Source organism: Poromitra crassiceps (genome assembly GCF_964638095.1).
Source record: "Poromitra crassiceps genome assembly, chromosome: 11".
Taxonomy (NCBI): Eukaryota; Metazoa; Chordata; class Actinopteri; order Beryciformes; family Melamphaidae; genus Poromitra; species Poromitra crassiceps.
Genome location: NC_139643.1, coordinates 44,071,849 through 44,086,848, shown reverse-complemented (window position 1 = coordinate 44,086,848; position 15,000 = coordinate 44,071,849). Strand labels below are relative to the sequence as shown.

The window sequence follows — 15,000 nt, the reverse complement described above, 5'->3', positions numbered from 1 at the left end:
ATAAAAAAGGTGCCACATGAACGGACATGGCTAAAATCAATGGTAAATAACGACAATGGATATATCCTGTGTTAATATGTCAGGGTTTTCCAAACACGAGTATAAGAGCATCATTGTAGCAAACATGTGAACACTGGGACTTTTATAATGGTCGCTATAGTAAAAGTTATATCAAGATGTAAAAATATGGCCGATATCAGTAAATAGTTCATGTCTGTATGTTGTCTTGTCTCCCGTACAGCCGGGGTATGTGAAGCTGTCCCAAGCCAGTGGCCCTGTGGACCCAACAGGACGTGTGTAAATGGCTGAAGAAACACTGTCCCAGTCAGCACCAGATCTACAGCGACTCCTTCAAACAGCATGGACATCACAGGTAGCTGACACTGACTAGCTTCAAACAGCATGACATCACAGGTAGCTGACACAGCGACCCCCTTCAAACAGCATGACATCACAGGTAGCTGACACAGCGACTCCTTCAAACCAGCATGACATCACAGGTAGCTGACACTGACTCCTTCAAACAGCATGACATCACAGGTAGCTGACACTGACTCCTTCAAACAGCATGACATCACAGGTAGCTGACACTGACCTCCTTCAAACAGCATGACATACATCAGGTAGCTGACACTGACTCCTTCAAACAGCATGACATCACATGTAGCTGACACAGACTGACTCCTTCAAACAGCATGACATCACATGTAGCTGACACAGTGACTCCTTCAAACAGAATGAACATCACAGGTAGCTGACACAGCGACTCCTTCAAACAGCATGACATCACAGGTAGCTGACACAGTGACTCCTTCAAACAGCATGACATCACAGGTAGCTGACACAGCGACTCCTTCAAACAGCATGACATCACAGGTAGCTGACACAGCGACTCCTTCAAACAGCATGACATCACAGGTAGCTGACAACTGACTCCTTCAAACAGCATTGACATCACAGGTAGCTGACACAGTGACTCCCTTCAAACAGCATGACATCACAGGTAGCTGACACTGAACTCCTTCAAACAGCATGACATCACAGGTAGCTGACACAGGCGACTCCCTTCAAACAGCATGACATCACAGGTAGCTGACACAGCGACTCCTTCAAACAGCATGACAAAAGTGGGAATGTTACTATGATTATCTGTAGGACGTCTGTAGCTCAGAAGGTTAGAGCGGGTCGTCCACTAATCGCTTTGGATAAAAGAGGTCGGTGGTGTCGATCCCCGCGTGCTCCAGTCTTGCCATGTCGAAGTGTCCTTGGGCAAGATACTGAACCCCAAATTGCTGATGGTGTGCCAGCCAGCACCCTGCGTGGTAGCCTGCCGCCATCGGTGTGTGAATGGTGTGAATGTACCTACTGATTGTAAAGCGCTTTGGATAAAAGCGCCTTATACCATTTATTTAACAGGTTATATTATATCTCCTTAGGATTTTACACATTGATTACCGGACATTACATTCAACCATTTACATCTTTTTCAGCTAGCTCACAATCTTATCCAGAACCATTACCCAAAAATGCGAGTCAGCATCACATTATTCAAGTACAACAAACAGTGTGAATGCCGAACAATCATGTATTGTCAGTAGGAGTTTGTGCATCGGTGCAGAAACATCAACAATTTACAAGGCGGCTCATTCTAAACTGGGACAACATCAAATGACGTACAGTGCAGGTGGAAGTGCATATAAATATATCACTCCACACTTCTGCAGCACGTTCAACCTCACAGTAAATCACTATGTGGATTCTGGAAGCATGGCATACACACTGCCCCATATGCTGTGTAAGTGGGTATCTCACAAATTATATTCCGTATAAAATGAAATAAAAACTCAAAAATAAAAAATGGCTGTCCATTTTTAGATCAGCTTTTGTCTCCGCTCTACAGTGAATCCTCGCAGCGACACAGCGTCTCTCTCTCCGTCGTAGGGGACCAGCACATTTTCTCATGTCGCCTCTCGCCGAAGCCAGATCTCATTCATAACGTCGTGGCAGGTGCACCCTGCACGCCTGCAGCCTCGCCACCCCCGCCCCTTCCCGTCTGTCCGGCCCTCCCTCCCTTCCTTTCGCCGCCGTCGTCACCGCTGACAACCGTTACCGTGTCAATCATCATCCCTAACGAGCCCCCTCAAGGTGACCCCGCCACCGCTAACGACGCCGCGGCCGCATAGCGACGGAACGGCGGTTAATTGCAGTGCACTCTAGCTCTCGGAGCACGACGGAGCACATTAATATGTTTATTTGTTGCTCTGGAGGACATCCCCGTCTCACTCACTTTGATGCATCGCTTCGGGGGTGATGATGAGTGGCATAACGGCGCTCACTCTCTCTCCTTTCACCCTGTGATGCACTTTGATTGTTATACGTTTTCATGAAGGCTGTTGAGGTTAAATGGTCTGGCAATCAGAGTTGAGGTCAATTCATGAATTAACTCGTCAAATCCAATTCAACCGAGGAATTGGAATTTCAGGAAGGTGAATTTCATTTAGTGAAATTCCATGTTTTTTGTTTTTTGTTTTCTTACCACGGCACATACAGTGTACTGTACAGTATCTGAGAATAAAGTTAGTGTTATTATAAATACTGAATATCAGAAAATGGTAAAGGTGCTTTTCAGGTGGTATTTGATACATTTGATCTTATCATACTCCTATAATTGGTGAGCTGTCTGTCTGTCTGTCTGTCTGTTTGTCCAGAGTAGCCAGGCACAGCGTTGCTCGTGCAAAATAACTGAAACAAGCGTGAATCTGAAATACTGTAGCAGCTGACTGTGTCACATTAATGTCTCTGTGCACAAGTGAGCTGTCAGTGCACTGGTCACATCACAGTGTCACCAGCGCACAATCGCTTACGTGATCATGCTCAGCCTGAGTGACATCACTGATCAGTGTGTGTGTGTGTGTGTGTGTGTGTGTGTGTGTGTGTGTCAGGGATTCCGCTAGACGTTTTTTCTGACATCCAATGCGGCCAGTAACGTTCCAGAATTTCGGCCATATAGAATATCTACCGGCCACTTAAAAAAAAAAACAGAAGTCGTCTCCCAGAAGTCTGCTCCATGCACCGTGGTCCCATGATGGGACCACGGTGATGATGGGACTCCCATCATCCCCTCTGCCTGCCACAGTACCTGGATCTCCAGCTTCACTCAAGTTCAATAGAGCAGAGGCCATGGCAGATGTTTTGTGAAGAATACCCCCGTGATGGCACCCAATGCAAGTGGATGATCAGAGCGCGAGTCACCAACAAGTCCAGCATCCATCCGCACCTGGAGTAACTCTAGAGGAGAGGTCAAGATCTTCTCCTTTGAGGTTGTGGATGAGAGTGGAGGAGATCAGAATCACAGCCTTCAACAAGGAGGTGGACCCGTTTTTCCCTTTTAGTAGAGCAAGGCAAGGTGTGCTAACACCAGTAAGGCCACGCTGAAGCTAGCTAGCCAACAAGGAAGTACACAACGCTGATGAACCATTACGAGATGACACTCCATGCCAATAGCTCCGTGCCCATCGCCGAGCTGGAGAACAGAGACAAGGATGCCAGGACTAAGGGATGATCTGGTGTGTCGCTTGAGGGACAGAGTTTTGTTACTAATTTGGCGCTTCTATGTACAATTAGAGAATTAATTATCAGCTGCAGGATAGATGCATGAAAAATGACTCGTACACTGGCTGCCACAGAAAGCAGCCCTCTTCTCTGCCATGTTGCTAATTGCATTAAGAGTGAAACCGTGCAGCAGGGACTCTTTCACCGCTCATATCACCCAGCCATTCATTTGGTAGACATTTCTCACGAGGTCTGCCTGTAATTAAAGAAAATTAATCTAAGTTTAAGATTAAGCACTCCAGTGTTCCTGACAAGCCTAATGTATTCACTCAGCTGTAGTCTGTAAATAAATGATCATTTCTCTTATTAGCCTTTCGGGCTTCCTAATGATGTATTAGCTTAATGACCTGTGTTTGTTATTTAGGTGTAAATGGTGTTACAGGATCACATGAGAGTGAGGAAAGGGTTAACTAAACATGTAGACAGGCTCACACACACACTCACGCATGCACACACACGCACACACACACACACACACACGCACACGCACACACACACCCCTCCCGACCAGCCCCAATTAGGAGATAATGATATGCACAAAACATGCAAGTAATTCAGTTTGTCTCCTCATCGAGCATTAATTAACGGAACCCAATTAAAACGGGCCGAGCCACACCAATTGGGCTCACAAAGCAATTTGCATCCCAATCAATCTATGAAATATCACGCAGATATGTTTCCTGCGCCTACACTCCATTAGAATTAAACGAGGACAAACAAAATGATGAATGGAATATTGTTTTGGAAAGCAATCATCCGTAGACAAACAAAACAGTGAGTATTATGAATACACTTCTAAGTGCGTCTGAGAGAATATCGGTTTATTCAACGTGCTTGTTGTTACACAATAGCTACGACTCCCGGAAATTGGAAACTGTACGTGAGCGAGTGTGTATGTTCGTATATGTGTATGTGTGTGTGTAGGTTTTTGTCTGTGTTGCATATATAGTCTTGATTTCTGATTGACCAAGCAGCACTGGCGTACCCGGGCTGTATCATTTCTTTACTGTATCCATGTCTGTTCCATGCGTAACACAATACTCCCTCCTCTTTTCCGCTGCCAATAGCACTCGATCTCACTTGTCTCGGCTCCACCGTAGCCATCCCCTTCACAAAGTAGCAAATCAATAAACAGTCTCTCTATTCCCCGTCGTAATTCAAACGGGCATATTTATGTCCTCCCCGCTTTGACATAGGCAACAGAGAGAGAGAGAGAGAGATATTTTACTGCGTATCAGGCATGGTGCAACATTTTAACACTGAATGACTTCAGTATGCAGCAGCTGCCTCCCTGCCAGGCTCGCCTAACCTCAGCCAAAGAAATCAATGTTTCCCATCCTCCCTCCAGCCTATAGTGCCAAGAAACACCCCCCCTCCCCCCGACACACACACACACACACACACACACACACACACACACACACACACACACACACACACTCCACCCCCCCCCCACACACACACACACACACTTCACCCCCCCCCCCCCACACACACACTCCATCCCCCCCCAACACCCCTCCCTCCATCATCACCTCCCGCTCCCAACAGAGGCAGCCCAGAGTTTGACTTTAACACCGAGCTGTCATTAAAAATGCATTAAAGCATATTAAGGCATAATTAGATATTAGTCCCTAATCCGCTGTAATTACAAGGACAAAACTCCTTTTGCGAGAGAAGAGGATGAGCACGGAGAACGAGTTAAATAAATAGACCCATTTACCCATAGTGTACATGCAATCAGCACAGGAAGGTGCGGTGAAGTGCAATCAAAGGAAGAGGGTGGGAGAGAGAGAGAGAGAGAGTGAGAGACAGAGAGAGAGAGAGAGAGAGAGACAGAGAGAGAGAGAGAGAGAAAGAGAGAGAGAGAGAGAGAGAGAGAGAGAGAGAGAGAGACAGAGAGAGAGAGAGAGAGAGAGAGAGAGAAAGAGAGAGAGAGAAAGGGGCGAGTGACTATTGACTTATATTCTCTGTCTTGGAAGATCATGGAAGCAGAACAGGAAAATTCAAAAGCCTCTCTCTCTGAAGTCATCCACAGATGAGGATCAGATGCAGCTGGAGAGAGGCTGGCCGTCGGCTAGTCGGCCAGTCATCCGGCAAGCCGGGCCAGCAATCTAAGCCACTTAGCCAATTTGGAACTAGCGCCGTTTTTAGTCCCACACTAAAGAAATGGAGGCAGCAGCAGCCGCACAGTGTGAATGAGAGACCTGAGCAAAAAGGAACACAGGGATAAATGAATAGCTCGCCCTCATAATATCCGTGGAGTTATGGTGTCATAAGGCCCTACTGTGAATAATTAATAGGCTGTAATATTATTGGCGTAATGAAGGAGTGGCCTGTATCCAGCGGCTTCGCAGCTAGCGCCAGTTCACTGCTTTTAAAGGTCTGTGCTCAACCCCCTCCGGTGGCCAGATCCATCATTTTTCCCCCACTTAGAAAATCACAGGCGCCTGTGTAGCTCTGGCCGTGATCGCCGCGTCCCCTGGTAGGTCTCACACGGGGCGCACAATGTATATTTGATGAGCCACAGAACAGGATTAAAGGTGTGTGTGTGTGTGTGGGGGGTGGACACCATTTAAAACCCGCCCAGGACGCCCCTCCCTCCCTAAACAGCACTTTGGAGATAAGACGGTGAATTCTACACAGGCATCATCACAGACCGCCGCCATAAAGGTGCTGATGTATCACAGAGGAGCAGGCTAGCCAGCCACAGATTCAATGGGAGTAACAGGCTTTCTTCATATCAACACTCTAGCTGGGAAACAGCTCCCCTGGTGGCCATTGTTTTGTGTTTTCCAGAAAGGACACTCGACCGGCTCGCAGTTGATGAGCTGTCTGGGGGGCAATTAGATCTAAAGACAGAGGGAATCGTGGTTAATGATGTCATCAGCAGGTGGTTTTATAGCGTTGTGTAATATGTCATTAATTATATTCTGCCAATTGCATGTTTAGGAATTATCTTCCTTGCTATTCTACATGCAAAGGTTGGAAATTAATCTTCGGAGATTGAAAAGGGCCTACATTAGAGCAATTAAATAGATACCGTGGCTTGTTATGGAGTGTGTACATTGACCTGTATCCTAATAATATTGATAATAAACCACCTAATAGTATATACTTCTCATTATCATAGGTTCTTTTCATCTCATCTCATCTCCTCCGACCTGTCAAGGAGAGAAGAACACCTGAGATTTAAACTCATTACAGCTGGAGAAGCTAAATCGTCCCCCGTGAGCCTGTTGTAATGATCATCATATCAGGGAAAATTAAAGATTGAGCCGAAAACATCCTCCTCCTCGCCACTAGTTGGTCACATGACCCGGGTGTGCGTCACAGTAATCCGCCCACGCTGTGCTGGACGTGTCCCACTAGTCTTTCACACGTATGATCACAATAGCCTGTTGTCAACAACAGCCGCACTCCAGGTAGCCTTAATGAGGAGAGCATGTGTCGGCTGTCCACACGCAAGCCTGGGCTTCCATGGTGCTTACTCTGGCCTTTCACTGTACTCACACAGGTTTTCTATCTTCTTTTTTTTACCCCATAGGTCTTTTTTGTTGTTGTTTTTTTTTGTTTTTTTAGCTAAATGAAGCTTCTCTTAACCCATTGATACCTGATGCAGCATTTGTGTGTGTATCCCTTTAAGACCGCGAACCGCGTGACGCGGTTCGCGGTCTTAAAGGGATACACACACAAACGAGGGATATACACGCAAATGCTGCATCGGGTATCAATGGGTTAAACCCAATATATTAGATGCATGCGGTACGGCTCCGTGCACATCTGGTGAAACTGCTGGAACAGACTCTGGTCCATGTTAATCGATGGGCACTACATGCGGTACGGAGAAATGACGCACCTGTTCTATTTGAGTCAGATCCTGCATCGTGCATGTCTGACAGATTACATGAGTGTGGGTCTGTTCAGACAGCTGCACGGAGGTCGTAACGCAGCTGCTGGATATAAGGCATTAGAGGAGGAGGGGTAGGTACTGTAAGCTAGGGTTTAACCCTTGTGTGGTGTGGTGTGGTGTGGTGTTCGCGTCTGTGGGATCCGATTTCAAAGTTGACTAAAATCAAATGAATATTTTTTTTCCAACCTGGGACCATGCACAAGAACACATTTTCATTGAGTAGACAGACACTGTGCACCCCTTCCCCCCCCCCCCATATTACATAATGTGGTGTTGGAGTCCACTAGACCCAAGGGTAATAAAAGTGTGTGTGTGTTTGTGTGTGTGTGTGTGTGTGTGTGTGCATGTGCATGTGCGTGCGTGCATGCGTGTGTGTGTGTGTGTGTGTGTGTGTGTACACGTGTGTGTGTGTGTGTGTGTGTGTGTACACATGTGCGTGCATGCACGTGTGTTTATAGAAGTATAAATCAAATAAAAAAGTTTGTGCCTTCACTCGGGCCTGCCTGCTGTTTCAACATAGTGTAACCTGTTAGTGCAGTTCCTGCTTCTCCCACACTCTGTAGTCTTTAGCCTCTGTAGTGTGAGAAACGACACAAAATGTATGCGCTAACCTGCACAATGTTATTTTGAAACAATAACTCGAGGCAAGAAGACACACAGCAAATATGGTAAATAGCTTTACGTGCGTGGCTTTTTACATAAATTGTTGTGGCTGTATTGTTTTTAAAAACCCAATAATGTTCTGGGTCCACCTCCATTGGACGAATAACAAAAACATGAAATGCTGATCAATAGCAGCAGCATCCAAAAAGCATCCGGAGCAGGTGATGATTTGTGATTGTGGACGTTGACAGTGAATCCAAATCGACATTTATAAGAGGCTCAAACCATGTCGCTCCGGTCACAACTGTGGCTTTTGGAAAGTCCTTGGCTATCTGTGAGCTCACCTGTGACAGGTACTTATCTGAAATCGCAGCCACCAGTCCCTCCATAATGACCACAGGATCCATAGTGGTCTGTTTGGTTGAAGATAGCTACTGTAGCTACTGTAGCTCCATAGTAATCCCTACAGGGATCGCCATAGTGATCTGAGTAATCCCTAGCCATTTCCCACCAGCATTAGCGCCCCGGTGAGCTGTATAGCGGTTGTTAGTCGCGGCTAACCAAGAGACGTACGGCGTAACGATCAGCCAACTGAAATACATCAGAGCTGATGAAATCAGCATGGGGCTGCTGCTGCTGAGAGGAGTGGAGGATTCAGCCAGCTTATTATCTGTGTGTGTGTGTGTGTGTGTGTGTGTGTGTGTGTGTTGGTGTGTGTGTGTGTGTGTGTGTGTGTGTGTGTGTGTGTGTTGGTGTGTGTGTGCGTGTGTGTGTGTGCGTGTGCGTGTGCGCGCGCGCGTGTGTGTTTTCTCTTCCCTCTCCATGGCTGCGGCTCAGCGTCATTACTTAGGATAAAGCCCGTCCTCTTTAAGATTATAACTGGCCTCTTCTCCCACCGTCAGGAATAGCATTAGCATTAGCATCTGATCTCAGTGGTCGTTTAGCTGCGGGTGCTTTACGAGTAGTCTCCACGCCAGACCCATGAGAGTTCTCATGCTGTGGTACACTACGGTACTGCATGCTGCAGAGCTCTCTCTGGCTCTGGGACACTCCCGCTCTCACCAAACTGAGGACGGACCCTGGCCAGTGATTGGTTGATTGGTGAGTAGTGAATCCACCACTCACCAATCAGTAACGACTTTAGCGATCAGGCGCGCCCACCCGACATGACTCTGTTGACTTTTGAAAATGAACCGCTCTCTCATTGGTGCTATGACCTGTCAGTCACTCAATTGTTACCTACCTCAAAACAGCAGTGAGGGCTGTGAAGTGGGACAGACTCATTTATGTAGTATGCAGAGCGCAGCGATTCAACGTAATATTTGAGTCTGGGGAGAGACTACTTTACGAGTGACTCGGTGACTGAGACAATCAGTCAGAATTTAGAATATACCTGTTGCTACTTTCTTCTATTGTGTCGTTGTCAGCGAGTAGATTCCAATACTATTATGTCACATAGTATACCACTTGAGCTGGATCTTATTGCATAATGGAGCAAGTAGACTTACTAGCCAGTGCTGACATGGTTTGTTATTCTGTTGTGGAGTGACTGAGTGCAGTGCAGGTTTGGAGTGTGTTTAGCCAGGTGACATTGGTCCCTGGAGGACACACAAACACACACAGCTGCACCGACTGCTGTGGATTTACCTGAGGAGCAGTGGTCATGGAACACACTGACCCTCTTGTCTCTGTAATCTCCACACAGCTGCCAAAGCAGGGCAGGCTTCAGACAGGCCGTGTTGGAGCCGGGTTGTGAAATGGAGGCAGAGTGTGGGGTTAATTTGCTGTTGTGAAATGGAGGGAGAGTGTGGGGTTAATTTGCTGTTGTGAAATGGAGGGAGAGAGTGGGGTTAATTTGCTGTGAAAAGGAGGGAGAGAGTGGGGTTAATTTGCTGTGAAAAGGAGGGAGAGTGTGGGGTTAATTTGTTGTTGTGAAATGGAGGGAGAGAGTGGGGTTAATTTGTTGTGAGAAGGAGGGAGAGAGTGGGGTTAATTTGTTGTTGTGAAAAGGAGGGAGAGAGTGGGGTTAATTTGCTGTTGTGAAATGGAGGGAGAGAGTGGGGTTAATTTGCTGTGAAAAGGAGGGAGAGAGTGGGGTTAATTTGCTGTGAAAAGGAGGGAGAGTGTGGGGTTAATTTGTTGTGAAAAGGAGGGAGAGTGTGGGGTTAATTTGCTGTGAAAAGGAGGGAGAGAGTGGGGTTAATTTGCTGTGAAAAGGAGGGAGAGTGTGGGGTTAATTTGCTGTGAAAAGGAGGGAGAGTGTGGGGTTAATTTGTTGTGAGAAGGAGGGAGAGAGTGGGGTTAATTTGTTGTGAGAAGGAGGGATAGAGTGGGGTTAATTTGCTGTGAAAAGGAGGGAGAGTGTGGGGTTAATTTGCTGTGAAAAGGAGGGAGAGTGTGGGGTTAATTTGTTGTGAAAAGGAGGGAGAGAGTGGGGTTAATTTGTTGTGAGAAGGAGGGAGAGAGTGGGGTTAATTTGCTGTGAAAAGGAGGGAGAGTGTGGGGTTAATTTGCTGTGAAAAGGAAGGAGAGAGTGGGGTTAATTTGCTGTGAAAAGGAGGGAGAGAGTGGGGTTAATTTGTTGTTGTGAAATGGAGGGAGAGTGTGGGGTTAATTTGCTGTGAAAAGGAAGGAGAGAGTGGGGTTAATTTGTTGTTGTGAAATGGAGGGAGAGAGTGGGGGTAATTTGTTGTTGTGAAAAGGAGGGAGAGAGTGGGGTTAATTTGTTGTTGTGAAAAGGAGGGAGAGAGTGGGGTTAATTTGTTGTTGTGAAAAGGAGGGAGAGAGTGGGGTTAATTTGCTGTGAAAAGGAAGGAGAGAGTGGGGTTAATTTGCTGTGAAAAGGAGAGAGAGAGTGGGGTTAATTTGTTGTGAAAAGGAGAGAGAGAGTGGGGTTAATTTGTTGTGAAAAGGAAGGAGAGAGTGGGGTTAATTTGCTGTGAAAAGGAAGGAGAGAGTGGGGTTAATTTGTTGTGAAAAGGAAGGAGAGAGTGGGGTTAATTTGTTGTGAAAAGGAAGGAGAGAGTGGGGTTAATTTGTTGTTGTGAAAAGGAGGGAGAGAGTGGGGTTAATTTGCTGTGAAAAGGAAGGAGAGTGTGGGGTTAATTTGCTGTGAAAAGGAAGGAGAGAGTGGGGTTAATTTGCTGTGAAAAGGAAGGAGAGAGTGGGGTTAATTTGTTGTGAAAAGGAAGGAGAGAGTGGGGTTAATTTGTTGTTGTGAAAAGGAGGGAGAGAGTGGGGTTAATTTGCTGTGAAAAGGAAGGAGAGTGTGGGGTTAATTTGCTGTGAAAAGGAGGGAGAGAGTGGGGTTAATTTGTTGTGAAAAGGAAGGAGAGAGTGGGGTTAATTTGCTGTGAAAAGGAAGGAGAGAGTGGGGTTAATTTGCTGTGAAAAGGAGGGAGAGAGTGGGGTTAATTTGTTGTTGTGAAATGGAGGGAGAGTGTGGGGTTAATTTGCTGTGAAAAGGAAGGAGAGAGTGGGGTTAATTTGTTGTTGTGAAATGGAGGGAGAGAGTGGGGGTAATTTGTTGTTGTGAAAAGGAGGGAGAGAGTGGGGTTAATTTGTTGTTGTGAAAAGGAGGGAGAGAGTGGGGTTAATTTGTTGTTGTGAAAAGGAGGGAGAGAGTGGGGTTAATTTGCTGTGAAAAGGAAGGAGAGAGTGGGGTTAATTTGCTGTGAAAAGGAGAGAGAGAGTGGGGTTAATTTGTTGTGAAAAGGAGAGAGAGAGTGGGGTTAATTTGTTGTGAAAAGGAAGGAGAGAGTGGGGTTAATTTGCTGTGAAAAGGAAGGAGAGAGTGGGGTTAATTTGTTGTGAAAAGGAAGGAGAGAGTGGGGTTAATTTGTTGTGAAAAGGAAGGAGAGAGTGGGGTTAATTTGTTGTTGTGAAAAGGAGGGAGAGAGTGGGGTTAATTTGCTGTGAAAAGGAAGGAGAGTGTGGGGTTAATTTGCTGTGAAAAGGAAGGAGAGAGTGGGGTTAATTTGCTGTGAAAAGGAAGGAGAGAGTGGGGTTAATTTGTTGTGAAAAGGAAGGAGAGAGTGGGGTTAATTTGTTGTTGTGAAAAGGAGGGAGAGAGTGGGGTTAATTTGCTGTGAAAAGGAAGGAGAGTGTGGGGTTAATTTGCTGTGAAAAGGAGGGAGAGAGTGGGGTTAATTTGTTGTTGTGAAATGGAGGGAGAGAGTGGGGTTAATTTGCTGTTGTGAAATGGAGGGAGAGAGTGGGGTTAATTTGCTGTGAAAAGGAGGGAGAGAGTGGGGTTAATTTGCTGTGAAAAGGAGGGAGAGTGTGGGGTTAATTTGTTGTGAAAAGGAGGGAGAGTGTGGGGTTAATTTGTTGTGAAAAGGAGGGAGAGTGTGGGGTTAATTTGCTGTGAAAAGGAGGGAGAGAGTGGGGTTAATTTGCTGTGAAAAGGAGGGAGAGTGTGGGGTTAATTTGCTGTGAAAAGGAGGGAGAGTGTGGGGTTAATTTGTTGTGAGAAGGAGGGAGAGAGTGGGGTTAATTTGTTGTGAGAAGGAGGGATAGAGTGGGGTTAATTTGCTGTGAAAAGGAGGGAGAGTGTGGGGTTAATTTGCTGTGAAAAGGAGGGAGAGTGTGGGGTTAATTTGTTGTGAAAAGGAGGGAGAGAGTGGGGTTAATTTGTTGTGAGAAGGAGGGAGAGAGTGGGGTTAATTTGCTGTGAAAAGGAGGGAGAGTGTGGGGTTAATTTGCTGTGAAAAGGAAGGAGAGAGTGGGGTTAATTTGCTGTGAAAAGGAGGGAGAGAGTGGGGTTAATTTGTTGTTGTGAAATGGAGGGAGAGTGTGGGGTTAATTTGCTGTGAAAAGGAAGGAGAGAGTGGGGTTAATTTGTTGTTGTGAAATGGAGGGAGAGAGTGGGGGTAATTTGTTGTTGTGAAAAGGAGGGAGAGAGTGGGGTTAATTTGTTGTTGTGAAAAGGAGGGAGAGAGTGGGGTTAATTTGTTGTTGTGAAAAGGAGGGAGAGAGTGGGGTTAATTTGCTGTGAAAAGGAAGGAGAGAGTGGGGTTAATTTGCTGTGAAAAGGAGAGAGAGAGTGGGGTTAATTTGTTGTGAAAAGGAGAGAGAGAGTGGGGTTAATTTGTTGTGAAAAGGAAGGAGAGAGTGGGGTTAATTTGCTGTGAAAAGGAAGGAGAGAGTGGGGTTAATTTGTTGTGAAAAGGAAGGAGAGAGTGGGGTTAATTTGTTGTGAAAAGGAAGGAGAGAGTGGGGTTAATTTGTTGTTGTGAAAAGGAGGGAGAGAGTGGGGTTAATTTGCTGTGAAAAGGAAGGAGAGTGTGGGGTTAATTTGCTGTGAAAAGGAAGGAGAGAGTGGGGTTAATTTGCTGTGAAAAGGAAGGAGAGAGTGGGGTTAATTTGTTGTGAAAAGGAAGGAGAGAGTGGGGTTAATTTGTTGTTGTGAAAAGGAGGGAGAGAGTGGGGTTAATTTGCTGTGAAAAGGAAGGAGAGTGTGGGGTTAATTTGCTGTGAAAAGGAGGGAGAGAGTGGGGTTAATTTGTTGTGAAAAGGAAGGAGAGAGTGGGGTTAATTTGCTGTGAAAAGGAAGGAGAGAGTGGGGTTAATTTGCTGTGAAAAGGAGGGAGAGAGTGGGGTTAATTTGTTGTTGTGAAATGGAGGGAGAGTGTGGGGTTAATTTGCTGTGAAAAGGAAGGAGAGAGTGGGGTTAATTTGTTGTTGTGAAATGGAGGGAGAGAGTGGGGGTAATTTGTTGTTGTGAAAAGGAGGGAGAGAGTGGGGTTAATTTGTTGTTGTGAAAAGGAGGGAGAGAGTGGGGTTAATTTGTTGTTGTGAAAAGGAGGGAGAGAGTGGGGTTAATTTGCTGTGAAAAGGAAGGAGAGAGTGGGGTTAATTTGCTGTGAAAAGGAGAGAGAGAGTGGGGTTAATTTGTTGTGAAAAGGAGAGAGAGAGTGGGGTTAATTTGTTGTGAAAAGGAAGGAGAGAGTGGGGTTAATTTGCTGTGAAAAGGAAGGAGAGAGTGGGGTTAATTTGTTGTGAAAAGGAAGGAGAGAGTGGGGTTAATTTGTTGTGAAAAGGAAGGAGAGAGTGGGGTTAATTTGTTGTTGTGAAAAGGAGGGAGAGAGTGGGGTTAATTTGCTGTGAAAAGGAAGGAGAGTGTGGGGTTAATTTGCTGTGAAAAGGAAGGAGAGAGTGGGGTTAATTTGCTGTGAAAAGGAAGGAGAGAGTGGGGTTAATTTGTTGTGAAAAGGAAGGAGAGAGTGGGGTTAATTTGTTGTTGTGAAAAGGAGGGAGAGAGTGGGGTTAATTTGCTGTGAAAAGGAAGGAGAGTGTGGGGTTAATTTGCTGTGAAAAGGAGGGAGAGAGTGGGGTTAATTTGTTGTGAAAAGGAAGGAGAGAGTGGGGTTAATTTGCTGTGAAAAGGAAGGAGAGAGTGGGGTTAATTTGCTGTGAAAAGGAGAGAGAGAGTGGGGTTAATTTGCTGTGAAAAGGAAGGAGAGAGTGGGGTTAATTTGCTGTGAAAAGGAGGTAGAGAGTGGGGTTAATTTGCTGTGAAAAGGAGAGAGAGAGTGGGGTTAATTTGCTGTGAAAAGGAGAGAGAGAGTGGGGTTAATTTGCTGTGAAAAGGAGAGAGAGAGTGGGGTTAATTTGCTGTGAAAAGGAGGTAGAGAGTGGGGTTAATTTGCTGTGAAAAGGAGAGAGAGAGTGGGGTTAATTTGCTGTGAAAAGGAAGGAGAGAGTGGGGTTCATTTGCTGTGAAAAGGAAGGAGAGAGTGGGGTTAATTTGCTGTGAAAAGGAAGGAGAGAGTGGGGTTAATTTGCTGTGAAAAGGAGAGAGAGAGTGGGGTTAATTTGCTGTGAAAAGGAAGGAGAGAGTGGGGTTCATTTGCTGTGAAAAGGAAGGAGAG

General features: G+C 45.9%; 1 protein-coding gene across 1 annotated transcript in view; it reads left to right on the top strand.

Annotated features, from left to right (window-relative positions):
• Window positions 1–15,000, top strand: part of samd12 (sterile alpha motif domain containing 12) — a 185,280-nt gene that overhangs the window by 35,815 nt on the left and 134,465 nt on the right. Inside the window, 3 exon segments of the mRNA XM_083646608.1 lie at window positions 242–262; window positions 264–362; window positions 364–373. Of these exon segments, the coding sequence (XP_083502734.1) occupies window positions 242–262; window positions 264–362; window positions 364–373 (130 nt within the window).